General features: G+C 53.6%; 6 protein-coding genes across 6 annotated transcripts; 3 read left to right on the forward strand and 3 right to left on the reverse strand.

Annotated features, from left to right (window-relative positions):
- Positions 1 to 85: 85 nt before the first annotated feature.
- QC762_200460 (uncharacterized protein) lies at positions 86 to 3342 on the reverse strand. Its single transcript, XM_062886929.1, has 5 exons — positions 2822 to 3342; positions 2476 to 2739; positions 1720 to 2386; positions 798 to 1574; positions 86 to 675 (listed from the first exon to the last, which is right to left on the reverse strand). Exons 2-5 carry the CDS (start codon positions 2606 to 2608, stop codon positions 501 to 503), a joined length of 1752 nt encoding a protein of 583 aa, XP_062746688.1. The 5' UTR covers positions 2609 to 2739; positions 2822 to 3342; the 3' UTR covers positions 86 to 500.
- A 489-nt stretch (positions 3343 to 3831) lies between these two features.
- Positions 3832 to 7920, forward strand: QC762_200470 (uncharacterized protein; the record flags this gene model as incomplete). Its single annotated transcript, XM_062886930.1, has 1 exon — positions 3832 to 7920. The coding sequence occupies one exon, from the start codon at positions 3832 to 3834 to the stop codon at positions 7918 to 7920; it is 4089 nt and encodes a 1362-aa protein (XP_062746689.1).
- A 1071-nt stretch (positions 7921 to 8991) lies between these two features.
- On the forward strand, positions 8992 to 11725 carry QC762_200480 (uncharacterized protein; the record flags this gene model as incomplete). The annotated part of the gene is made up of 2 exons (XM_062886931.1): positions 8992 to 9174; positions 9242 to 11725. The coding sequence occupies 2 exons, from the start codon at positions 8992 to 8994 to the stop codon at positions 11723 to 11725; spliced, it is 2667 nt and encodes an 888-aa protein (XP_062746690.1).
- Positions 11726 to 13682: 1957 nt separating this feature from the next.
- QC762_200483 (uncharacterized protein) lies at positions 13683 to 13859 on the reverse strand (the record flags this gene model as incomplete). The annotated part of the gene is made up of 1 exon (XM_062886932.1): positions 13683 to 13859. The coding sequence occupies one exon, from the start codon at positions 13857 to 13859 to the stop codon at positions 13683 to 13685; it is 177 nt and encodes a 58-aa protein (XP_062746691.1).
- Positions 13860 to 16116: 2257 nt separating this feature from the next.
- QC762_200490 (uncharacterized protein) lies at positions 16117 to 24441 on the forward strand. Its single transcript, XM_062886933.1, has 4 exons — positions 16117 to 20588; positions 20654 to 20708; positions 20774 to 22379; positions 22441 to 24441. Exons 1-4 carry the CDS (start codon positions 20465 to 20467, stop codon positions 23836 to 23838), a joined length of 3183 nt encoding a protein of 1060 aa, XP_062746692.1. The 5' UTR covers positions 16117 to 20464; the 3' UTR covers positions 23839 to 24441.
- On the reverse strand, positions 24306 to 25375 carry QC762_200492 (uncharacterized protein). The gene is made up of 3 exons (XM_062886934.1): positions 25005 to 25375; positions 24719 to 24893; positions 24306 to 24646 (listed from the first exon to the last, which is right to left on the reverse strand). Exons 1-3 carry the CDS (start codon positions 25022 to 25024, stop codon positions 24428 to 24430), a joined length of 414 nt encoding a protein of 137 aa, XP_062746693.1. The 5' UTR covers positions 25025 to 25375; the 3' UTR covers positions 24306 to 24427.
- Between the last annotated feature and the right edge of the window lie 285 nt (positions 25376 to 25660).

Genomic DNA, 25660 nt, shown 5'->3' on the forward strand with positions numbered 1-25660 from the left:
CAACCCATTTTCCAAGGCAAAAAGATTAGATGAGGCTGTGGGGCAACAAGTCACCTGGGGAAAGGCACAGACGAAACAACCGGACCGGCAGTAGCCGAAGTGCAAGCAGCATGTTTGCTTGTTTCAATTTCGTTCCTTCCATCAAAGAGAGGAAAATAAACGATTCCAGAAGGAATAATTAATCAGCCAACCGGATGTGCTCCTTCCCCATTACAGGAGCTGCCTGAGGGGCACATGGGATGAAATCTGCCCCGATTGCCAAGTTAGAGGAGTCAAACATCCGTCATCGCCAACGTCATGATATAGACACATCACGCCCGATGTGACGGTTACAGCACCAAAAGCAAACGCTCGTGAAACACATCACCAGCGCCTACGATGTCATCAAATCTCTCGTCGTAAACCACACCACAAGCGCGGCTAATCACTGCCCCAGCAACCTTGCCAACCACCCCTCTTCTCAACAGGCATCGAGATAAAAGCCATTGACTGGCAGTCCCTTAGTTAGCCGAAGCAGTGACATCGCCATCGCCGTCGCCATCTCCGCCCTCGCCGTAATCATCGCCGTACTCAGTAACAATCCAAAGACAGAAGCGCTCCCACTCGACCGCCCATTCCTTTAGGCGTTTGGCTTTCAGTCCAGACCCCACGCTTGCTGCACGAATATCCCGTATCCTTTAGGCAATTAACAAGTGGTTAGTATCTCTTTCCTCTTCAACAAGGACGTAGATGGGAACGGAGTGATATCCTCGCTCCAGATCCCCGTATACTACTATCCGGATGGGGGCACAACTTACCATGACTCAGGAGGCTGGTCCTCAAAGGCAGCCCACCGAACACTGTTCTCCGCCAGAGACCCGATTCCAGCCAGGCCTAATGACTCCCACGCATGCAGTGCTGTCCAGAACTGGTGTGTCATTCCTAAGCCGGCACCTTCTCTCGCATGTTCCTTCGCATCACCAAGTGACAAGGCACACGGAACACCCTGAGCGATGAGGGCCAGGAGCGGGTGGTTCGAAATGTCGCCTTTGCCCGGTACCAGACAACTCTCTACCAGGATCCTCTTGTCCTTGACAGCCTCCATCATGCGCGGGTGTCTGTAGAGCGACGGAGCATTTCCGAGCCTCCGTGTTCCGAGCAAAAGAGCGTCGAAGAGGTTGCATTCGCCGGCTCCATCAATGCCACCCCCCGCGTCCAAGAAAAAGGGGATTTCGACTTCTTCCAGTGCGCACTGCTTTCGGAACCAGAAGAGTTCTGGTAGCATGTCCGTGAGCGATCTTCCGAGAGCGTCGGTGTCGGCGAGGTCGTAGCCGGCCACCAGGTCAGACCAGATCATTTTGGTCGCGATGCAACTATCCGCATCCTCAATGATCGACCGTTGATCCTGGTTGCGGGTGGTTGACCAGATGATCCGGAGTCCCCAAAAGGGCGGTCGCTGACCCGGGTCGTCGGGAGTGGTTGTGGCTTGGCGGCAATAGCTGGCCGCTTCTTGTCCGATGACGACGAACAACTGGTCAGAGTCGGGTTCTGGCGACTCTGAGCCTGTGCGGTAGTAATCAAGGGGGAAAGTAAGCCTAACATTGGGGTTGTGTATTAGTCGTGGCACACTCTCGTTGATCACCATAGTGGTGTTGTTGCCACCCGTGGGGTTTAGAAAAGGGGGAGATGGATTACGAGGCCCATCACGGCGGCCTAGATAGAGTGTAGAGAAATCCTTACCGTAGTTCTGACCACGATAGACCGTCCTCCATTAGTTGAACCAAGAGATGACGCAGGAACTTTCGGAATATTGGCTCGTAGTAGAGCATGCCCCTGAGTAGGCGTGAATCTGCCCGGCCCTCGGCCGATGAGAAGCTTTCGGTTTTTTCGGTTTGTGGCGTCGTAGTAGTGGTGCTGTCATCACTCCTCGATACTACACCGCATCTTGCCTTGAGCCATTTGCTGAAGCCTGACCTGCCTCCTTCGGGGTAGTCATCCGCCGCATTGGTCAGGGGCACAAAGGTTCCGCTCTCGTAGTCAGAACTCCATATCGACTGCTCGCTTTTCTGGTCGTTCTTTCGGAACCGAATTTCGACTCTTCTCGTGGTATTACCCCTTGCCTCTGCCGTAGCGAGATTTCCATTCGAGGATGACAGACACATCCCTGGTGTCTCGAGCGCCAGGGTGATGAGGCGGTCGACATTAGCCAAAGCGAGGGCGTCCATCTGGGCGCGGAGGAGACCGCCTTTTGGTAGCCGCTGGATGATTTGCCATGATTTGGGTTTGGTCATGGCGTCGGGGGTGAGAGTAGTGGTTGTGACATGGTGGTGCTCTTCATCTCGTATCCTGTCGACGATGCGGCATGCTGCCTTGGCGATAGGGGAGAGGGCTTGTCGGAAGGAGGAGTCTGCCTTGTTTTGTCTTTCAGTTACTACTACCTGTTACTTTTTGGGTATGGAGTGGGGTTAGGGTGGGGATGAGGTAGGGTACACATACCGCTTCGCTGTTTGTACTCTTCGTTTATGAGGGCGGTGCGGCTGGAGAGATATTTTTGGAGGATGGGGTCGCAGGGGAAGGGGAGTTCGGTTGTGAGGATGGAGTGGTAGTCTTCGTCTGTGAGGGGAGCCATATTTTGGAGGTGAGAAGATGCCTAGCGGGGAGATTGGTGATGAGATGGTTCGGATGGTGATGTGGTAGTGGGACTGCGTTGTGAAATGACGTCGGGGTAGCGGTTATAGCGGCTGTTTTTGGTCGGCAGCGCTAAAGGCGACGTTGGCGGGTAATTAGACGATATCTCCGGGCGGTTGAAGCGGTTATTGTGGGGTCAGAGTTGGCTACCAACCTGGGTAAAATATCATGGACAGTTTTGATTTTATTGTGACCTAGGTTGGTCTTTGTCATTCTTTAAAGCATTGGGGGAAGAAGGTCATAGGGACTGAAATAGTCTTATTTATTGTCTCCTGTTGCCTGTCGGGGGATTTGTGCTTTTTGAGAGGTTCTTGACTGAGGTTTGTCAAAGCGGAAAATCAGAAGAGTTTGAGGGACGGTGATGCCTGAGCGTGGCAACAAATGCTTGACAGTTGAGGCTCGCAGCTTATGTCCATGATGGAGCGAAATCTTGACCAAAATTGCCGGCCTTTCGATCAAGACACATTCTGGCTTAGCATCATTGCGGCGAGATGTAAAGTTACTGTTTAAGGCAATTGATGCTCGACCGTTGCATGGTGCATACACAAGCCTCTTTAGCTCCCCGCGATATCCCCGCTCGGCTTCATCGCGATGCAAGATCCACGAGTCGCCAAGGCATACCATGAAGAGTTGAGCCTTGGGAGGGCTGAAAGTAGTTATTAGCAGGCAGTATCTACATCCAGAACTAGAAATACGGTTTCAAAGATGAATAGAATAGGCAAGTCGGCGACATCAACGTTAGAGGGTTTGTCAGCCCGGGTAGTCGCGGGCGTGGGGACATGGTGGGGTACCCTACAGTAGTTATCCGGTCATCGGTCGGCTCCCGTGGGGCAACCACCCCGAGCTACCCCTCCGCTGATTCCGCTTCCTAACTGTCGGGTATCATACAAAGCAGCGAATAAGATTACTGCAAACTCCAGAGTATATGGCTTGGATTGCTTGCTGTTGATCAGTCTCGCTCTGCAGCCATCGTGACGCCATCTATCTCATATTCTCATCCCATCTGTTTCAAACCTCCAATTTCTACATAAGCTCAGTGGGCGTTCATCCCATCCAATACCTACTCTTCTTTTCCTTTCACATCATCACCTCAGATCGAGTCTCCCTCGCACCAACCACTCTTACTTACACAAGCCACGTCAACACCTACAAAACCCGCCCACCATGTCTTCCTCACCTGAAGCCTCAAAGAAAGGCGGAATCCGCATCGCCATTGACCGCGGCGGCACTTTCACTGACTGCGTTGGGTCCCTGAACGGCGAGACTATCATTATTAAGCTTCTCTCTGAAGACCCCTCCAATTACTCGGATGCTCCCCTCGAAGGCATCCGACGCATCCTCTCCCACTTTCTCATGAAAGATATCCCTCGTGGTCAACCCCTCGATACGTCAGCCATCGAGAGCATACGTATGGGCACCACTGTGGCTACCAACGCTTTGCTGGAGAGGAAAGGAGAGAAGATCGCCTTTGTCACCACCAAAGGGTTTGGGGATATTTTGTTGATCGGCAACCAGTCTCGCCCAAAGATCTTTGACTTGGCAATCAAGAAGCCGGATGTGCTTTATGAGGAGGTGGTCGAGGTGGAGGAGAGAGTGACGTTGGAGGATTATGCTGAGGATCCGAAGCGGGTGCTTACCAAAGTGGAGGCCAAGGCTGGGACGGAAGAGGCAAAGAAGGAAGAGATTGTCATGGGACTGAGTGGAGAGGCGGTTAGGATTCTGCAAAGACCGGATAGGGAGGTAATCAAGGGCAAGTTGGGGGAGATTTACAGAAAAGGGATCAAGAGTGTGGCTGTTTGCTTGATGCATGGGTATACTTTCCCAGACCATGAGAGGTTGGTGGGCGAAGTGGCCAAGGAGATTGGGTTTGAGCACATCAGCCTGAGCCATGAGCTGATGCCGATGATCAAGTTGGTCTCAAGAGCAACTTCGGTCTGCGCTGATGCGTATCTCACGCCAGCGATTAAAAAGTACATTGCTGGGTTTCAGAATGGATTTGAAGGCGGTAGCTTGGGCTCGAAGAGCGTCAAGGAAAATGGCGAAAAGAAGGGTGCGAGGTGTGAGTTCATGCAAAGCGATGGTGGGTTGGTGGATGTCGACAAGTTCACAGGCCTGAAAGCTATCTTGTCCGGCCCCGCAGGAGGTGTTGTTGGTTACGCCATAACCTCGTACGACGAGAAGACCAAAGTTCCCGTCATTGGGTTTGACATGGGTGGTACCAGCACAGATGTCTCGAGGTATGGAGACGGCAGGTATGACCATACCTTTGAGACAACGACTGCCGGTGTCACCATCCAGTCTCCACAGTTAGATATCAACACAGTTGCCGCTGGTGGCGGATCAAGGCTGTTCTTCAAAAATGGGCTATTTGTTGTCGGTCCCGATTCTGCCGGTGCTCACCCTGGTCCTGCTTGCTACCGAAAGGGTGGCCCGGCGGCCGTCACCGATGCCAACTTGTTCTTGGGCAGATTATTGCCCGAGTTCTTCCCCAAGATCTTTGGGAAGAATGAGGACGAGGCCCTGGACACGGAGGCGAGTAGAAAGGCGCTTCAGGAAATCGCAGACCAGATTCAGAAGGAAACGGGAAAGAAGATGGACATCGATGAGGTTGCCTATGGATTCTTGACAGTTGCCAACGAAGCCATGACCCGACCTATCAGAAGCATCACTGAGGCCAAAGGCCACGACACATCAAAGCACCGTCTGGCTACCTTTGGAGGTGCCGGCGGTCAGCACGCTGTTGCTATTGCCGAGTCACTGGGTATCAAGCAGATTCTGGTTCATAGATACTCTTCGGTTCTCTCTGCCTATGGCATGGCCCTTGCAGACGTGGTGGATGAACGTCAAGAGCCAGATTCGAGTGTGTGGAGTCAGGACAGCGAGGTTGTTGGCCATCTCAAGCAAAAAGTCGGAAGTCTGAAGGAAAAATCTCGCGAGGCCTTGAGAGATCAGGGATTTGACGACAGCGAGATGGTCTTTGAGGAGTACCTCAATATGAGATATCGCGGCACCGAATCAGCTCTCATGATCATCAAGCCAAGCGATGACAGCTGGGACTTCGGCAGGGCTTTTGTGGAGCACCACCGCTACGAGTTCGGCTTTACGCTAGATGAGAGGGATATCATTATCGACGACGTCCGTGTGCGTGGCATTGGCAAGAGCTTCCAGTATGGGGAGAAGACAGTCGATGAGCAGCTTAAGACAGTCCAGCGCACAGGTGTATCTCTAGAGAAGAAGCACTCCGAAGCCAAGGTTTATTTTGAAGGAGGCCGGCTGGATACCCCCATCTACAAACTTACTGATCTTTCCGTTGGCAACGTTATCAAGGGTCCAGCCATGTTGGCGGATGGCACCCAAACCATTGTCGTCACCCCTAACGCCACTGCTTTGATTCTCGAGACGCACGTTGTGGTCGACCTTCCCAAGACTGCGAAGGACAAGTCCTCTGAAAGTATGGAAGAGCGTGAGGTTGACTCCATCATGCTCAGCATTTTTGGGCACCGGTTTATGGCCATTGCGGAGCAGATGGGCAGAGCGCTCCAGAAGACAAGCGTCAGTACCAACGTCAAGGAGCGTCTTGATTTTTCTTGTGCCATTTTTGACGCGTCCGGAGGTCTCGTAGCCAATGCTCCTCATTTGCCTGTCCACTTGGGGTCCATGGCGACTTGTGTTCGCACCCAGGCCAAGATCTGGGAGGGCAAGCTCAAGAAGGGCGATGTCATCATTTCCAACCACCCGTCATACGGCGGTACTCACTTACCAGATATCACTCTTCTGATGCCAGCATTCAACGAGGCTGGTGATAGGATTCTGTTTTATGCCGCCTCTCGCGCCCATCACGCTGACATCGGAGGTATCACGGCTGGCAGCATGCCCCCTCACTCCCGCGAGTTGTACCAAGAAGGTGCCGCCATCAAGTCTGAGAAGCTTGTTAGCGAAGGAAAGTTCAATGAAGAACGCTGCATTGAGCTTCTTTATCACGAGCCAGCCAAGTACCCAGGATGCAGCGGTACCCGCACCCTCGCTGACAACATCAACGACCTCCGCGCCCAGGTTTCGGCGAATCAGAAGGGCATCTCCCTCATCGAGGGCCTCATCAGCGAGTATGGTGAGGATACGGTCCAGTTTTACATGGTGGCCATCCAGAAGAACGCCGAACTCCAGGTGCGCAATTTGCTTAAGACTGTATCGAAGCGGTTTCAAGGCAAGGAGCTCTCAGCAGTTGACTACATGGACGACGGGTCTCCCATCCGCCTCAAGGTGACCATTGACGACCAAGCGGGCGAAGCCATCTTTGACTTTGCGGGCACAGGCCCCGAAGTCTACGCCAACATCAACGCTCCCGAGGCCATCGCGTACTCGGCCATCATCTACTGCCTCCGGTGCATGATCTCGGAAGACATCCCGCTGAACCAAGGTTGCCTACGCCCCATCACGGTCAAGATTCCCAAGAAGAGCTTGCTGTCTCCGTCAGACAACGCTGCCGTGGTGGGCGGCAATGTCTTGACCAGTCAGCGCATCACAGACGTCATCTTCAAGGCCTTTGAAGCCTGTGCCGCCAGCCAAGGCTGCTGCAACAACTTGACGTTTGGCTTTGGTGGAAACGTCACGGGCCAGAAAGAGGTCAAAGGGTTCGGGTACTACGAGACGATTGCGGGCGGGAGCGGCGCCGGGCCGTACTGGGAGGGGACAGATGGAGTTCACGTGCACATGACGAATACCAGAATCACGGATTCAGAGGTGTTTGAGAGACGGTACCCGGTTTTGTTGCGGGAATTCTCCATCAGGAGAGGATCAGGTGGTAAGGGACAGCACAGGGGTGGTGATGGCGTGGTGAGGGATATTGAGTTTAGGTTGCCGATGCAGGTGTCGATCTTGAGCGAGAGGAGGGTTTACCAGCCGTATGGCATGGCCGGGGGTGAGGATGCGGAGGCGGGGTTGAACTTGTGGGTGAGGAAAGTGCAGAAGGCTAGCTGGGAGACAAGCTTGAAGAGGCTACAGGCTGAGAAGGAAGGGGAGGGGGGTGATGGTGGTGATGGCGAAGGGGAGACGGAGGAGAGGTACATCAACATGGGGGCCAAGAACACGGCGCCGATGAAGGCGGGTGACCGCATCATCATCCAAACTCCCGGAGGAGGTGGCTGGGGCAAGGTAGGTGAAGCGAAGGCACTCGATGCCTCGAAACATGATCCGACCCAGGGATGGAAAAAAGGTTCCCATGCAGCGCGGGAGGATGCCGCTCTGCAGGTCTGACGGGTTGACGTTGGCGAGCGGCGGCGGCGGGTTCGAAACCACATGGAGGCGAGGGAGGATGGTGAGGGTCCACGGGGAGGGGGCTCTGTTGACTTGGAACTTGTTTGAAGGGTGGAGGAGGAGGGGTTGTTGGGTCCTCCCGAGGGAGTGGTCTTCCCTTTCTGCAGAGCACAGACCCATGCACAAAGGGTTCTCTGGGACTTCTTGGGCTCTTGGGATTTGTTGAAGAGACCTTGTTGGTTGGAGTGGGAGAGCATCTTCTGGCGGCGGGTAACCCGGAAAACTTGTCTGGATAGGAATACAGTCTTGGCAATGTTGTAATTTCCCTCTCGAAGCGATCCACATTGAAGATGTGCCCAGCCACCGTGATTTCCATACTTTCCCCATCTCGGCGTAAAGAAAAAGAAAACTGACAAGAGTTTTGCGTCATGGTACGATGCTGATGTGTGTTGATCAGTCGACGAGTGGAGAGGTACAGAGTAGCCGTGGCAGCACAAAAAAGAGAGTGATGACGGGTCGGGTTAGGGTTCCCCGTATGCCGGGTGTGCAAAAGGTTGGGGAAACAGCTGGGCGGTGACGCTAGGGCACGGCCGTTGCAGGTGGTTGTCGCAGCAACGCCCCGCCAAACAAACAGAGCAGGGGTGTTATGGAGCCCACTGACCACTAGCGAACCGCGGTTTTGCCCTCGTCTTGGGAAAGATTGCCATGCTGTTCGTGGGCCGTGGCACCCGTGGGTCTTTCAACGACGACGAAGCAACTGTAACTGCACTGCACTGCACTGCTGAAATGTTACCCATCTCCGTACTTCGGGAATGACGCCTTGATTCAGCAAGTCCCACATCCCAAGACTGTCCCAGGCTGTCCCAGACTGTCCCAGACTGTCCCAGACTGTCCCAGACTGTCCCGATTTGTTCGTGCCCTTTCCCAATTCAACCTTTCTCGAAGGAGACGCATCCCTGTTGGAGGGCCATTTCTACCTGACGGGGGGCCATTCTTTACTCTCTCTTCCGCTCCACCAAAGAAAGAAAAGAAGAACCGGCGCTGGAGGGAGATGCGAAAACAACGACCAAGATGATTGTGTCCGAAAACCTGCGTACGGCGTCGCTGTACATCAACAACCAGCTACTGTCTAGAGGCCTGCTGCGCGACGGCCAGAACATCGACTTTACCAACCCGGGGGAGAGCGAGGAGGAAATGGGCGAGACCATGAGCCGGATCATGTCGGTTGTGAATGACTTGATTTTGCGCCGCGATGTCAGTTTTTATACCCAATTCCCGCCACTTCTCCAAGACATCGGCGTACTGACAGAAACCAACACAGCGCGATGCAGAGCACCGTGAATCTCTCTCCGCTACTCTCCGCACGCTGCGCGCCGAGTCCCTCCGACAAGCCAACGACATCCAGCGCCTGCAAGAAAAGAACGCAGAGGCCCAGCGCAAAGCTGGCCTGAGCGACGCTGCCGAAACTGCTCTGAGAGCGCACATCAAGACGGCCGAGGCGACGATTCACCGCCTCAAAGAAGAGGCTGCGAGGACGAAGTTGCTGGCCGCCCAAACACGATCTGCCTGCGCCACAGAGGTCCGCAAGAGGGACCGCCAGATTGAGGGGCTGAAAAAGGCGGTAACAGAAGCGGCTAGAGCGAGAGGCGCTAGCAAGAGCCCAGGTGTCACCTCCATCACGGTGGTTGGCGATATCGGCGCCGATGAACAGGGCAACCCATTGCCTCCCACGCCCACGACGACGGCCAGTAGCAGTGATGGGTATGATCTCCGTCAGGAAACAAACTCGTTCCTCGCTGAATTGGCCAAGGGGCTGAGCGAAGAGAATGAGGGGCTTCTGACTCTAATCAGGAGGACGACGGAACAGTTGAAGGACATGAGCGGCTGGGACGGTGGAATGGTAGACAGTGACGGGTATGCTCTGTCGTTGCCCACCGGTTACGATGACATGGCCGCTGAGATTGAGGCTGTCCTTGAACATCTGAGGACGATCCTTACCAACCCATCGTTTGTGCCGATTGAGGAAGTGGTGGTGAGAGAAGATGAGATCAACAGGTTGCGCGACGGGTGGGAGAAGATGGAGACGCGATGGAAAGAGGCGGTCCATCTTATTGATGGCTGGCGGAGGAGAATGCAGGCCAGTGGGCGGCCCGTTAATGTGGAGGAGCTCAAGATGGGCCTGCGCCTTAGTCCGGTCAAGGTTCAAAACGTGGAAGAGACGGCTCAAGGTGGGCTAGGACTGCAATTGGAATCTGTCCATGAGGGCCATGAGAGTTATCGTCATGATCAAGTTGACTACCAGGACGAGGACGAGGGTCCTTTGGAGTTGGTGCCTGAGGGTGGCATGGAGGAACAGGACGACAGCGATACTTCGAGTGTCTTTGAAGACCAGCAGATTGATATGGACGAGTTGGATGTTGAGGAGCCTAACGTTGAGATCCTTCAGCAGTCGGTCGTGATGCCCTCGCCTCCCGTCGCTCCGGCCCCCCAGCCCAGCCCGTTGCGCGAACATTTTTCGGCCGGAAACAAGGGTGGAAGAGACGGCCCCAATTTGAGGAGACGTCCAAAGTTTGCCGAGGAAGGCGTCCGGAGCCGACCCCTTTCTGAAGAATCGCCGTTACCACCTCCCCATGCCGACAGACCCCAGCAATCACCATCCAAGAAGCCGCTATTATCAGTACGGACCGTGCCTTCTGAGGAAACTGGCACGGCTGCGCAACCGCCTTCCGCGGCCGTCTCTACACCTGATACATCTATCTCTCTGGACAGCGTCTCGTTGCCCAAGGCCGCCGCGGCGGAATCGAAGAGTGCAGTCACGAAAAAGTCAGCGCCAACGCCCCCACCGCATGCGACAAGACCAATCAAGAAGCCATCCCCTGCCCCGAGACCAGTGAGGGTAACACGAAAACCTCCATCTCGGCAACAAGAGCGGGAAGAGAAGAAAACTAGTACTACCAGCACCACCACTACCCGACAGCAGCAACAGGAAAGCGAAGCCAGGCAGAAAAAGGTCACTTCCCGGCCCCCCGTAACACGTCCCACCAGACCACCCATCACCCGTGGACGCTCAGAGACCCGCAAAGGGGACAGCGATACCTCCAAGCCCTCCAAGCCAACCGCCCGCAACACCTCCGCTACCTCGACCACCTCTACCCGATCCGCGCCAGTCTCATCGAGCTCCAAGACCTCTATCCCGCCCAACCCAGAACCAGCGCCCGGAAAATCCCCTCGCCGCGTGAACTCTCGCCTTCCCCTCCCACGTAACGCTGGCAGCAGCGGAAGTAATAATTCCGCCTGCGCAGCTGGTACCGCCACTAATAACGGCCCGGTATTGCAACCCCCTCAGTCTCCAACACAAGCCCAGCAATCCCCTCTTTCCATGGCGACCATTCAAGCCAAGCTTGCCGCTTCGGAACGCGATGCTGATGCGGCCCGCGTGAGAGCCAAACTCAAGGCAGCAAGGAAGGGCATCCACCTCCCAGGTCCCGGCTCAGGTCGGGTTACAGCAGAGAATAGCATGCCCAACACACCTACCGAAACAATGTCGATCAAGAGTATGAGATCGGAGCAGAGCGACTACATTCAGTATCAGCCTGAGCAGTACGACGATGGTGAGGATGAGCTCGGCTTCTCGGCTGTCCAGCCTCATCAGGTCATCCATGCAGAGAAGCCACGCAAACGGGAGAGGAATTATGGAGAAGCTGTGACGGCACGGAAGACAAGCGACAAGGTGGCAAGCCGGAGAAGGAGTACTTTGAACCCATGGGAGCTGGAGACGTTGATAAAGGGTGGAAATGCCGAGTAGTTGGGACGGGTAGTGAAAGAAATTGGATATGAATTGGAAAGGCAGGAACAGGGAGGCAACAGTTGTTGGGAGTTGAAGGAGATGCGGAGTTGGAAAGTGTTGGACTGTTGGAATTTTGGAGTTCAGTTCATCCCCTTTCATCCTGGAAGGCATTTTCATGACGGGTTTTTTTCGTTTTCATATCTTTTCATATCATTACATCGCATTCCCTTCACATCATCAACCTCCTACCACCAATCCCCCCCAGGTCCATCGTTTATATAAGGTATATACACCCTCCCGCATCACGTACAAACACTGCCATCACTTTTTTTCATCATGCATTGGGAGAGTGTCTGGAAATTCGGTTACACATCACATCATACATCACACACACGTGTCCCCAAACTTATCTACCTTGTCTTAATCAGCGCTCGCTTTCCCCGTCTTGACTGTTCAGTTGGGTTTCTATTCATGTTTCGTGGCAGGCTTTTCGTTCTGAAATGTGTGTTGTTGCATGGTTGGATCTGGTGTTCATCTCATGTCTTTGTTGTTGCTGCATTTTGTATTTGCATCCTCTCACTTTGCAAGCATGCTTGCCCCATAATCATTGTCAAAGGAAAGGAGTATCTGGAATTTTGGAGAGTCTTGTGCAAGTTTGGAAAGTACTAGATAGTGCTATACCCCCCCTACACCCCCCTATTTAATAAAGAATATCCATAGTTTTCAATCTTGACTCTTGTTTTGTATGTGACTGTGCTGGGTAAGATGCTTGGGTAACTTATGACACAGTGGCATTGTTCAACCCACAGGAAATATCTGATGGCTTGGCCGTTCAATTGGCAAGACAAAAGAAAGATAATCCCATCAAGAGGATGGTGAGAGGATGTAAACGACAACCCAGTCCTTGGTACTGGGAGACAACGGTGCCAAGACTTGGTGATGGAGTCAAGTGGACCCCCAAAAAGAGCCAAAAACATACAACACCGAGGATTCCCCAGTGGTCACCCACCTGAGTACTGGTTCGGCCCTCAGCTGTTTGACTAGGGGAGAGCGGACGGGATCCCGTATTTTCAGCTGGGTATGGTCGTATGTGATGGTTGCTGCTGATTCTTTGGCCTATATGTGAAGAGGTTTAGCCTAGCTGGGAAGCTGAGCCCATGATTGCAGCTTCCCCTGTTATTACGTCTCAGTGATCGCTCCTGCCGTTGATGGTGGATATGGGGATGTGCTGTCATTGGGAAGGTGCCACCTGCTCAAAGAAAACGGCAGAAGAGACAAGGAAGGGACGACGATGACTTGTCTACCTTGAGTTGTTGCTCTGACTTTCCATCCCCCTTTACCTTTTACCACATTCCCACATTCCCACATTCCCACATTACCCCATTCCCACATTACCCTTTTCCAGTCTTTCGCCTTTCGTTACTCCTAAAAATCGGTTGACAGGAGTCTCGAGGTGATCGGGCATCGTTTGGTGGTGTTCAAGTCGGGTCGGTAGTCCAAGATTTCCAAGATTTCCCCCATGTAGCCTTTCCTTGCCTTCGAATCCTCCCTCACACTTGATGCCTCCTTCAAGTGGAGAACCACATCGCGTCCTGTCGTCCATATCCCCCGTGAATACCCACCTGGGCCCCTTCCCTCCTCACCCTTTTCCACTCCCCTGATTCCCCAACGCTCTTGCTTGGCACCTTGCCAACGGCCCATGACCAAGACGCTCCCCTCCTAGTCTGCGCTTCCTCTCTGATCCTTCTCGAAGTTGAGTGGGTACCTAGTCGGATCGGGGTGTGAAGGATCCTCTTTCAGCCAGTTCTCGCGGTTAGTCATGGCAGCCAATCTCCCCATACTGTATCATATCGACCTCTCACTCGTCCTCCCACTCAGTCAAATGTCTTTTTGATCCTCATGCTTCTCCATTGCTCTCTGCCGTTGCGAATCCCTGCTTGTGATTATGTTGTCGTCGATTTCGTTCTTGTGAGCTTTATTTCTTTCGAGTCACAGGCTTGAGGTCCTTCTCTCGTTGTCCTGTCAGGCATCGTTGCTCGGTTGTGGTCGATGTCGAGGCCGATATCAAAGGCCATCCTATTGTGGTGTTGTCAAGTGTTGATGTTGCGTTCACGTTGCCATAGTTGTGCCTTAACCGTCCAGATCGTCCCATTATCCATCAAACGTCGAAGTCCATGCCCGTCATGATCAAAATAATCGAGGGAAGGGACTATCTCTTCTGCAACCGGGGTTGTTGTCCTCTTCAACAAGAAATGATGGACAGGAGAAGAGGGAAGCAGAGAGAAGGGGGCCGACGAGAGGACCAAGGGGGGGGAGGGGGGGGCGGACAGTATGATATATAGATACTTCATCCTGATGCGAGATCGGGGAGGAAGAAGAGGGGATGATATGCGTACTTGCGCGTACCTTGCCCAGCCCAGGTGTGGGCGGGTGTGCGTCACGAGCCCTCCTTGCTGTCCTTTCCCCCTTTCATCTGACACCTGTCTGTCAAGTGAAACTTGTCATTTCGTCCGGTTTCTGTCAGATGTCATGTCATGTATGCCACCCTCCTGAACAGCGGTCATGCCCACAGATACCCGACTCTTGTTGTCTCGTCCAATGATAAGCTGATGTTCGGTTTTATATCCATGGAATCGTTCATCTGGGGCGTTGGTGGCGGCCAGAGGGCGGTTGTACAAGGAGTATGGGGGCATGATGGCGTAGTTGGGATCGTCTTGATACCTACTCGCAGAGCAACATCGCAATCCCCGTCCGGTGGCGGCGGCGGCGATTCCATATCAATATCTTCTTTTTTTTTTCCATATCCCTCGCCTTCTCGCGGCGTCGGCCATCGGTTCTTTCGGCCACCGACTTTTTATTCCGTGTGCTGTCGTGTGTCTGCAGCATACAAAGACGGGACGAAACGAACGTGCATGGTGGCCAACGGCACAAGAACAAGCCTCTTGACGCAACGTACAGCGAAGAAAACACTATACGGGAAGAAGAATCTAGAGTTGATGTAACGTGTGATGAGGAGTTGAAGGAAAGAGATGAGGACTTACACCGCCGTCGTCCGGCACCGCAACTCCCTGTCATGATTGAAAACCGTTAACCATAGGGTTCCCTTCCCGTTCACCCATCGTCGACAGTATTTTGAAAGTGAAGATAGATGGCCAGAATGCAGCTCAACCCGGAGACTCAATGACTCGAATATCTGGTTCGCTCTTCCCCCCCAAGTCCTCCGAGATAGGTACCCATTCTCGGACTTCTCAGGGACACCACCGGAGGTAAGTAAAAGCACGTCTCTCTTCCTCCCTTGAGACGGAACACGGGGAAGCCGTGTGCTTGACACATGTCAAAAGACGTCAAGGATCTGTCAAGAAAGAAGCAGAACGTTCCATGTACCCTATTTCTGCCTTTGGCCTTAGGTCTCGCGCACCTTCTGATTCCCTATAGCAGTCTCAATGATACCTTCTGATCCCTTTTAGCAATCTCATTGATATTAAATAGATGCCTCATAACGTCAGAGCCCTGAAAAGTGAAAGGCTTCACAATATCCTCTAGAATGGTGATGACTGGTAGCCAGGAAGCAGATAGACTGATGTTACCCATCACTGCCATCCAAGCCCACTTTCTTTTCTGCATGATGTACCAACAACGATCATAACCACTTTTCGTGCGGCTTGGACAATGTCATGACATCTCACGGCACAAAGGGGCACTGGAAACGAGGCTCTACTTTCGGAATCGCCTCGCCCTTTCCCCATCAATGGCCGATCGGATTGGCTGGCGCCGTCAACAGACGCCTCTTGTTGTACGTACGGGCTTCCCACAAGCTAAATCTGGTCCGAGCAGTATTGCATGTCCGGTCTGCGTATGATACGCCCCAGCTTGTTGATATTTCGGCACCGAGCCGTCTTTCTGCCCCAACCCACAAGGCCCTCGAGGGGGATATCTATCAGGCAATCATGGTGTGCTATAACCAGTGGACATCAATTGAGCCTCCCCCGACTCGAATCGACATTCTAGAAACACACAACTTCCGGCGCCGGCAACAAAGCTAACCGAACGTTGAAAATGGCCGACAATTACTGGATCTCCGATGATTAAAAGAACAAGGGGAGACTTGTAATACCGCCTGTGGTGAGAGTCTACCCTGGCTTCAAGACCACACATGAATGGTTAATCTTTCGGATATCGGGGTTCCTCCGAGAAAAGGCAAGTGCCAAAACAGTCATTGAAATGGCTAATGGTCGCGGCTTTGACCGATCCAAAACTCAAGACCCACGTGCTGAAGGATCAACACACTTCGGGTGTCCGTGATATGCTGGACCTCCGCGAGGCGTGATAAGCTCCGGGCATAGATAAAAAAAGAGAAAGGGACCTCGGCCATAGGATTTTGATGTTTCCCAAACCATTGTACCCATCACTTGACATTTGACAATGATGCTTTGTCGGCAGATGAGAATGAAGCTGCGCGTCTCGGTCAATAAGTGTTCGGTGGTGAGCCATGCCCGAGATCAGCCGGCTACGACGTGCTGCTTTGTCCAATCAACCTGCCGACCACAACATGAAGAACCGAAGCCAAGGCACTCCTTCTTTTTCGACGAGCTCTCGAGACTGCCGCCCCGTTGAAGTCATCACCTCAGTTGTCAACTCGACAATAAAAGCGCCGAATCCATGCTAGACAACCTCCTGTTCAGCGCCGAGACGATCTCCCGCACCATGATTACGACGCTAGATCAGCCAGATCGTCCAATGTAACATGGGGCGAACCAATCGGCTGCAGCATGGCAGGGCAGACGATAAAAGCCGTTGGTGTTTTCCAACCGTCAGAAGATTACCTAGCATTGGAATCGGAGAAGCAAGACACTACAACGGCTACTAGATGTCTTGTTTGTCGGGAGTTGGTTGCTGTGTCAGCATCTTCCGCTCTTTGTTTACCTGGCGAGTTTTGAACAGGAAATGATGGAAGACAAATGGCGACAGCATTGAAATGGTGTAACTCGCACCCGCACTCTGACGTGTTCTCGAATACCCCCCCTCGCGGCTTCCTTTCAAGAAAGAGGTGGGTGGGTGAGTGGAGGAGGGGGAGGACGTTGTGGCAGGAGCCATCCATCATGCCTACGGAAGGCACGTCGGGTAAGGTAGGTACGTCTCTTACTCTCTTGCACTCTTACACAAACACAAACAAACACACAGACCACAGTAGATCACCAGAGATCAACCAACCAAGAGAAACGCCGCTCCCGCCCTGAGACCTCGAGTCTCATCAAGCCAGCCTCTGAACCTTCGGGATGTCCAAGACACCAGAGACCTGGTCCACTCAAAAGCTTCCGACTGTCTCAGACCAGCAGATTGGTGCACGGGGACGGTGAGCGCTGCCCGTCTCCCTTGCTCACCGATGGAGTCACGTCTGCCTATCAAGGCATCAATAAGATTTCTCGCCAACCCGTTGAGGAGGTCACCGCCCCTTCTCCCTTCCGGGCCATCGTCATGCTGGCGGCCCCGAAGTGCCAGAATGACCGGCATAGAATCGGGCGCCTCGTATGATTCGTGATGGTGGACTTGGTATACAAACTTCAGCCCGGTTCAGTCATCAAACAAAAGAGATCGCCCCGCCAGGCGCCGACATGGCCAACAAATGCGGGGGGCTATCGCCGGCTTGATCCTCCGCTCGGCGTCTCCTCGTGACCGAGCCACAGCAGCTCGCTAACAGCTCAGCGGCGCCATCCAGCCCTGTGCTTGCCGTAGAGCTCGAAAGCGATATCCAACACGAGTCCCGGGACCAAGAATATCCATATCTGGAAATGGGCCAGGATCATGGCGCGCCCCAATTGGCCCGGTCATGAAGGCCGTGGCGCGGCTTGGTGACTTGATGGGCTTGATGGCGTTTGTGGTGCAAAGCATATTCTTGGTGCCTCCCAAGGTCCAAGGTGCTCTCTCTCTCGACATTTTGTTGAGAGAACCCAACGGTCACAATCAATCAATGCATTACTCGCAAGCCGCCAAGGTGTCGGGCGACAAGCAAGAGACTAATGCTCTTGAACCAAATCAGCCTATCAAACGGACACTTTACGATCAACAGCCGCCCACCCCGCCAGCGCCGGGAACTGGAGCCTTCATCAACAAGCTTATTTTTAGCGGACTCGCAATATGCTCGTAATTGGGCCCTCTAAATCACCATATGGTTCAAGATATTCCCGCATGTGCGGAGACGAAGCTTTACGCGGGCTCGCACGACATCATCCTCTCCCCCTGACCCTGGTTCTGACTCTGGCTGGCCCCTGGCGAACCTCTGAGACAAGCATCATTTAGCAGAGAACCTAGAGGGAACATGACTAAATGACAGTCGAGAAAGAGTCACGAGATGACCGAATCCAGCAATCTTACCGAAGTGACCCCTTTGGGGAGATGAAGAGCTTTGTTACTTGAAGTGGTCATGTTGTTGGAGGCTGCGGTGGGGTAATCATGGAGTTGGGGGGTGGGCAGCCTTAACCCTGATGGCCAGGGGTCAACCCCAGATTCACAGGGGGGGCTCGTTCGGGTTAGCCTATGCTCGCAGCTCAGTGGAGCTCCCGGCAGTGGGGGTTGTGCTGATCTATCCAGGGACAAGGCTTATTCACAAAAAGCTTGCTTGTACCCCGTCATGCAGTATTCTCAAGCTCCTCGAGGCCGTCGATATTGAGGGCCTCATCTATTTTCCAGCACCTGCCACAGAAACCAAACCAGGTTGCGGGATGAGATGTTGCTTCACACTATACAAAGTTCCCAAATGTTGATATGGCCATATCAAGCCGTCTTTTTGTGCCGCAGAACCGAGCTGCTTCTCCCTGGCTTCCAGGTCCCGAATACGCAGCAAAAGTATTTGTCAAGCAGTAGCAAGCAGTAGATTTCACAATTCAACGAGCAACCTTCACCCTCAGCTATCGACAACTCTGGTCGGTGGCACCGACAGTCTGACTTGGCTTCACCAACTGTGTGTCGGCCAAACCTAGATTGAACCCCCAACATGCACAATGACTCGTGCCCGCATGTGTTCTCTACGAACTAACTGGACAACTTCTTGGGACCGCTATTCCGTCTTTCCCTGGCCGCGACGGGTAACGGACGTGAGAGTGACTTCCCTAGTCGGTCATATCAGATGGGGGCGGGAGAGGCAGCAGATGCAGGGTGTTATGAACGGATGAAGAGGAGGGGGGTGGACCAGCCGCCCTTGGGCCGCGCTTAACAGCCAGATGCAGCGGCTGGCAGCTCCAGCTCACGGCGTGACCGTATCAATGCCGATGATGTGGGTTGATCTCCCACCTGGCCCTTTGATACAACACCGAACCTTGCATACGCTTAGTATCCATTCCCATCGACGTTGGAGAACTGGCAAATTGGCATTGGCACCCTCTTCACACCGTCCGGCCGCCGCGCCTCTTCTTCCGCTGCCTCATCCACCCTTTGCTCTCGCCGGCGCCGAATTGTGCCTGAGAGACAGCCACCTCACCCACCTCATCCACCTCACGAACTCGCCAACAGTCGTCATCGATGCCATGCCTGGGCAGCCAGCCACTGGCTGATCAACGACGTCGTACTCAGCGACGATTCAGTCCCGAGACGATGTCTTCGGGTCCCACGGTGCGGGCCTTGTCCTTCGTCAATGGAACCCTTCTAGCACCCAGGTCGAACCCCTCTCTTGCCTGCTCCGCTTGTTTACTTGGCAGCGTTGCACTCCCGGCGGGCTTACCCTCATCTTGCTGTCCCTCGAAACCCTTACAATTTCAGCCCGTCGGCCGACTGGCCAATTTGCGCTGTAGTCTTCCTCTTCTTCCGGGACTCAAGGGCAACTTGTGCATGTATACACCTGAGATCACCAGCGCGTGCTGTGCTGCCATGCTGGCAGGTTTCACTCCCTGGGGAGCGCTGCTTTTGCCCTTTCTGCAGACAGTGATATTCTTCTGTCGGACTTGTGGCGCCGTGGTATCACTGTCTCTGACCCTTTCGTTCTTTCTTGTGTCCCAGAAGCTGTCTCTCGTTGCTGGACGCGAGAGGTGCCCGCCTTTCTGACCGCTCCTCGACTGCTGTCTACACGGCATCGTCTTCATCCAAGGTGGTGAAGTGGATTAGTGGCTCGCACCGTCGATACCACAAACGTCACCCCATCTCTTTTATACTCTGCACTACCGCACGACCATACTTCATCGGGAACAGTGTTATCTGGCCTTGCCCCCCCCCTTTTGCCGTGGACCTGTTTTAGACAACCAGGCGACAGGAAGACGCGCTGTCTCAAGTGTGGGAAGGAAGTACCCATGTACCTCATCCCACCACATCCTTGACCCCTGCTTCTCTTCCATAAACCATAACCCATCCGCATGCTGGATGAGCTCAGCTTTGCCGATGCTCAACAGGCACCCTGATGAGCATGAATGGGTGTCTTATCAGTATCTCCGTCGTTCAAAAAGCTTCCGGCCCTCAAACCCGGCACCTTCCTTACCTAACTTCTCCATCAGAAGAAGAACAAAAGCTGCATACCGAGAAGGTACCACCTGCAGACGCTTAAGTTGATTGCCCTTGCTCACGTCGATCGGGCCTCGGCCTTTTGCTTCTTCAGCGTGCTTCCAGTCTCTGCTAGGCTCCTTCTCCCTTCACATTTGTCGTCGAACAACATCACAGGAGCGTCAACTCCTCGTCACCACCCACGCCTTTGGATACACACAGCACTGCCCACAACAATCTACCTGTCATTGTGGCATCTAGGTTCCACCAACAACAGCAAAGACGCACAGTATTATGGTTCGAGACGACATCCCAGAGGAAGGACCTGGTGATGTGCAGCCCACCAACAAGGTGTTCTGTACATACTGCGGAAAGGGCTTCACTCGCAAAGAGCATCTCGAAAGACATCTTCCACAGCGTGAGCTCATTCATTCAACTTGGCAGCACACATTTGAGTGATACTGACGTCGTGTGGACTTGTAGACACCAACATCAAACCACACGTCTGTCAGTTTTGCAAGATAGGCTTCAGCCGTCGGTAAGATGCCTGCATGACCTGTTAGCTATGTACCAACCCTTGAAGCTAACCATGGGATCCAACAGGGACTTGCTGCAACGGCACATCTCCTCGCTCCACGAACAAGGCCCCATCGATGCTATCACGGGCGGTATGATGACTGTCACAGGACGGACACCCATTTCGTGCCAGAACTGTGCCACGGCAAAGACAGGATGTGACAAAAAGGTGCCATGTACGAGGTGCGCTGAAAAGAGCCTCCACTGTGAGGCTCGCTATGCCCGACGGTCGTCCAAGGCGGCTATTCGTGTCCAGCAGGCACATGCTGCGCAAGCAAGCGCTGTTGCATCCCATCAACAGGCGGCGGCAGCAGCTTCGGCTGCTGCTGCTGCTGCTGCTGCTGCCAATTTCATGGCATACCCTGCCGCTCCGTTTGGCCATGTGTCACACTTGCCTGCGACCATCAACCCCTCGTACATGGACCTTTTGAGAGGTGTTCCACTTAAGATGGAGGAAAAGATGGAATCAATCACAGTGGACACGAAGCCACACCGCTCTCCCATGAAGTCTCCCATGGTCACCCATTCTATCAGCCCGCCTAGCTTTCCCTCGCCACACAACCGGGGTGATATGGGCATGGATGAGTACATGGGTGACATGACGGACCCCCAGTACTTTTTGTCGCCCTGGGACACCTACACGATCGGCGGTATCGACATGTACCAAGCTGATCCTGGGGCCATCCCGCTGGAAAGGGCTGACATTTCGATGGACTTTGGTGTAAACGATCTGTCTGCCCCTACATCAGAGCCGATGACGGCGAGTTCCTCGCGCGGGTCACACACCAGGGAGACGAGCATCGTCTCGGCAGCGGAATATGAAACTACAGTGAGGCAACGGCAAAATCAGCATGGACAGGCGGATTTGTCCTTGTCGACCATGCCGACCGACAGCTCCATCCCCGAGTTTGAAGTTGTGCAGGTGGCCGAAGGGGCGTGGAACCTGGCGCGATGTTTACCGCCTTTGCCCACAACCAACTGCCCACGCACGGCGATTGTGCATCTCGAGTGCCTGGAGAAAAAGTCAAAACAAGAAGGGACGTGGAGTTCGTTGGAGAAATACCTGGAGCAAGCGCCAGACGTGGCTGATTTGGGGTCGGTGGTGCCGATCAAGGACCGCACACGTGATCAGCTGCTGGCTATCACGCAAGGATTCCTCTACAAGGCTCTCGACATTCATCGCAGCAGCATTCCGCCCTCCTCATACAGGCCTGGACATCCCAACGCCGGGGAACCTTCCAACTTCAACTACATTGTGCTGCCGCCGTCCAAGATTTTGGAGTATTTTTTGAGCAGCTATGTCAGAAGTTTGTCGGTGTACTACCCCTTGGTCAACGGGGGCGTGGATCCCAATGAAATGCTGCTGCAGGACAACTTGGCCTCGACACTCTTGGTCCTGCTCATGATTGCCCAAGGAGCGGCTGCGATGCCCATGGCTGAGGCGCGATACCTTTCGGCTGGCTTGACCGAGACGTGCCGGATTTCGTTATTTGATATTGTCGAAAAAGACGTCGAGTTGTCAGCAGACCCGATTACTCTGCGGTGCGCTTTACTTTTCCTCGTGCTGGGTGCGTGGAGCGGTGACAAGTGGTTGATGGACATTGCCATGGGTCAGCGGGGGATGTATATTTCCGTAAGTTTGAAAATCCTTGTCTTGAAGAGTGTAGAACAAAGCTAACTTGCCACGCCATGAGATGCTCAAACACGCAAGCATGATGGAGTCGCAGCCTGCCATGATTCCTGTGTTCAACAAGTCCAGCGACCTTGAGCTGGAATGGCACCATTGGAAAGAAAGAGAAAGAAGGAACAGGCTGGTTTACAACTACGTCATGCTCGACCAGGAGCTCTCCCTCTTCCACGACGTCACGCCCCTTTTTGCCATCACCGAACTCAAATGTCCTCTCCCCGGCCCGGAGCCCCTCTGGCAGTGCCAGAAATCCGCTGAATGGCTCAACAAGATGCAATCGGCGTACGGCTCCACTGCCAACGTGAACCCCCAGCTCCTCGAAGCCGCCACCGTGACGCCCTCCCTCTGCGATTTGTTCCAAGACTTCCTCCATGACAACCTCTCCCGCCGCCAGAGCCAAGGCGGCCTCTCGCCCCAGCAGCTCAGACTCCTCCTCCATCCCATCCAGTCCCTCATCTGCCACCTCCGCCAAATGCTCTCTTGCTTTTCTGACGTTCTCAGCGGCGGTCCCATTTCTCGCTCGCGCAACCCGGGCACCATCACCCGCTCCTCCACCCAGCAGCGCATGGACGAGGTGCAAACCCTTTTGGCCAAGTGGTATGACATGACGCGGGCTTATCTGCAAAGAGAACCAAACTGCCCCATAACGCGTTGCAACCTGGTGCTATACCATCTCATCTCCCTCAACGCGACGGCCAACTTTCCCGAGATTGAAAGACTTGCCAGGAGGGAAGCGTTTTCGGCCGAGGGCACGGACTGGTCGTGGGAGTTGAATCTGAGGTCGAAGAGGTGCATTTTCCAACGGGATCAGTCGATGTACCACTGCGGGCAGGTTTTCAAGTTGTTGAGGGCGATGCCGAACAATCGGCGGCCGGCGTGGTGGAGCGCGGCGATGTATAGAGCTACCATGGTGCTTTGGGCCATGAGTTTGACTTGGGGGCAGAATCCGGGGTTAGTGGATGCTGGCGGCGCTGGGGCTGGTGTTGCTGGTTCGTCGACGTCACCGGTTATCAAGCAGCAGAATCCGGAGGAGGGTGGTGTGATTGCCGCGGCGGGGGCGGGGGCGGGAGCGGGAGCGGGAGGAGGGGGAGGGGAACAAGTGGTGGTTATCGATCAGATAACTACGGAGGAGGAGAAGAGGGTGATGCCGGTTTTGTGGGAGGACTCTACGGTTGTAGCGCTGACGAGATTGCCGCAGCAAGGAGGTGGGACGGTCGTGATTAAGACGAGGGAAAGCAAACCGGGGGAGTCGTCGGGGGAGATTTTGAGGTATGCGATTCAGAATATTGATGCTGGGTTCAGCTCGAGGGTGGGGGATGGGATTAAAAGGAAGTTGGAGCAGCTGGGGAAGAACTGGGACGGAGGAGCCGGTTCAGAGGTCCATGGGCTTCCAGTCATGAGGTGAGACTGGGCGGGTTTGGCTTGGTAGGGTTTGTTTGTTTTGGTTTTGCTGATTACTTATGAGGATGATCGACAAGAGAAAATGGGGTCAAATGAAGCGAAGAGCGTTTTGTGATGGATATGATTGTATTGTTAGCTTTCTACTTCTTGCTTACTTCACTTCTTTGGTGAGACTGTTTGGGGTCTGCTGTTGCGGACTGGACTGGACTTTGGATTGGCAGGTACTTGGAGAAGCAAACAGATTCCAACAGGGGTATCAGGAGACTCTTTTGTTTTCTTTCGGTTCATACTTAGGGAGGTCAGGAGTTTATGGTTGATATGAGATTCGGGATGCGAGCGGGCTTTGGCAAGGCAAGCAGTGTCATTTGTACATTATTTTTATTGTTTGTATTCTTGAGGCTCAAGAATGTGTGGCATCTGCCATGCGTTTGATGTTGCTGAAGACTATTGGTATTTTCTGGCTACATCTCCGGAGGTCCAAAATTGCTGCTATCGAGTGATAGAGGGGTCAAACAGTTTGACCTGGCTTGTCAGAGCCGATGATAGACCTACACAGCTGGGGAACTCCGAGTAGATAGGTATTCGACAAGTACTCATCTATTCCCCATGTGACGTGCATTTTGGCCTGTGTACCTATCTATCATCACAGTGTTGTCGGTGCTTGCCCTCTCTTTCCCCCTGAGAGCAAAACATGGGAGATGTGATGAATCACTTTCTTGTCTGTTACATCTAACCCCAATCACCCACCCCTTCGGCCTGGGGAGGTAGGCTCGTTCCGCTGTTGCTTTTTTTTTTCGCTTCGGGTTGCGACTTTGCGACAGCACGTTTTGTCTTATGTCAGAACCAAGAAGGATGTTGCACATGATGGTCATGTCAGAACTAACAAACTGTGTGGCTTTGTTCGTGTGATGGATGGACTGGGGGCAAAGCGAGCTTCTCGGATGCCGAGTTTGAGCTATTGGGACTTTTGAGGTGAGGGCGTTGACATTGAAGGTTCGGTGAGGGCACTTCGTTATGATGGTGGTGGTGTTGTTGGCTTGACTTGTTGGTGATGAATCCCTATCGTGGTGTCATCGTCTTCCTCCGTACGGAAGAAGAGGGAACGGCGGCCGAACAACAGGGCTGAATGTCTTGCAGAGTGAGCCGGGCAAAAGGCTTGTCACATCTCACCTGCAACCATAACCACCCATGGATGAACTCCTGATGCGAGGGTCTGGATGCGAGAGCGTTGGGTTGTTGCGTGATGGAAGGTGTGGGTCGATGGGATGCTGACGGACACCACTCGCTTACAGGCATATATCACCACGACGTCTCGGTCACACAGTACTCAAAAGACAGTGGCAGTTACCACGTCGGCAGTTGGCGTCCCGGATCAACAGACACAAGTCCATTCCGTTGCGGCGCAGGGAAGAACGTGGTCTGCTTTGCAGTCTGGATGGGAGATTAGGAAAAGGTAGCTGATGCTGCTTACGGGCGAGGTTTCCCAGAGAATGGATAGGGCCAGGCCCGAGCACACACATAGGCTTCGGCGGGGGAGGCACAGACATTCGTGGACAGGCGATACTTACTCACATTTTTGGTCATAAGTTTCCTAGAAGGAGAGTCGACGACTTCTTGGCACCAGCCCAAATTCTTACTTGAAGCCTTCCTGGTGCTTGGGTCCGAACGCTCGGTAGTCTCCAACCCCCCGAAGCACCAGACGAAAACACCCAAAGATAACATCAACCAACAAACCAATCTGCTGTCACAAGGTCCAGACTTCTGTAGAACGGTCAGCTTGATGAGGCCACTCACCCTTCAGCGTATATATTGCAAAAATAAGCTCA

Source organism: Podospora pseudocomata (assembly GCF_035222375.1).
Source record: "Podospora pseudocomata strain CBS 415.72m chromosome 2 map unlocalized CBS415.72m_2, whole genome shotgun sequence".
Taxonomy (NCBI): domain Eukaryota; kingdom Fungi; phylum Ascomycota; class Sordariomycetes; order Sordariales; family Podosporaceae; genus Podospora; species Podospora pseudocomata.

What these genes read in the sequence shown, in the direction of transcription:
- QC762_200460 (XM_062886929.1), bottom strand. Translation starts at nt 2,608, where the DNA reads ATGGCTCCCCTCACAGACGAAGACTACCACTCCATCCTCACAACCGAA. An exon ending in AGAGTACAAACAGCGAAGCG is followed by an intron (nt 2,387 to 2,475) that starts GTATGTGTACCC and finishes AAAACAAGGCAG; the next exon opens with ACTCCTCCTTCCGACAAGCC. An exon ending in GACCAGCCTCCTGAGTCATG is followed by an intron (nt 676 to 797) that starts GTAAGTTGTGCC and finishes AATTGCCTAAAG; the next exon opens with GATACGGGATATTCGTGCAG.
- QC762_200490 (XM_062886933.1), top strand. Translation starts at nt 20,465, where the DNA reads ATGGTTCGAGACGACATCCCAGAGGAAGGACCTGGTGATGTGCAGCCC. An exon ending in CGAAAGACATCTTCCACAGC is followed by an intron (nt 20,589 to 20,653) that starts GTGAGCTCATTC and finishes GTGGACTTGTAG; the next exon opens with ACACCAACATCAAACCACAC. An exon ending in AAGATAGGCTTCAGCCGTCG is followed by an intron (nt 20,709 to 20,773) that starts GTAAGATGCCTG and finishes GGGATCCAACAG; the next exon opens with GGACTTGCTGCAACGGCACA.
- QC762_200492 (XM_062886934.1), bottom strand. Translation starts at nt 25,024, where the DNA reads ATGGGTGGTTATGGTTGCAG. An exon ending in ATGGGTGGTTATGGTTGCAG is followed by an intron (nt 24,894 to 25,004) that starts GTGAGATGTGAC and finishes ACACCACGATAG; the next exon opens with GGATTCATCACCAACAAGTC. An exon ending in CGAACAAAGCCACACAGTTT is followed by an intron (nt 24,647 to 24,718) that starts GTTAGTTCTGAC and finishes GTGCTGTCGCAA; the next exon opens with AGTCGCAACCCGAAGCGAAA.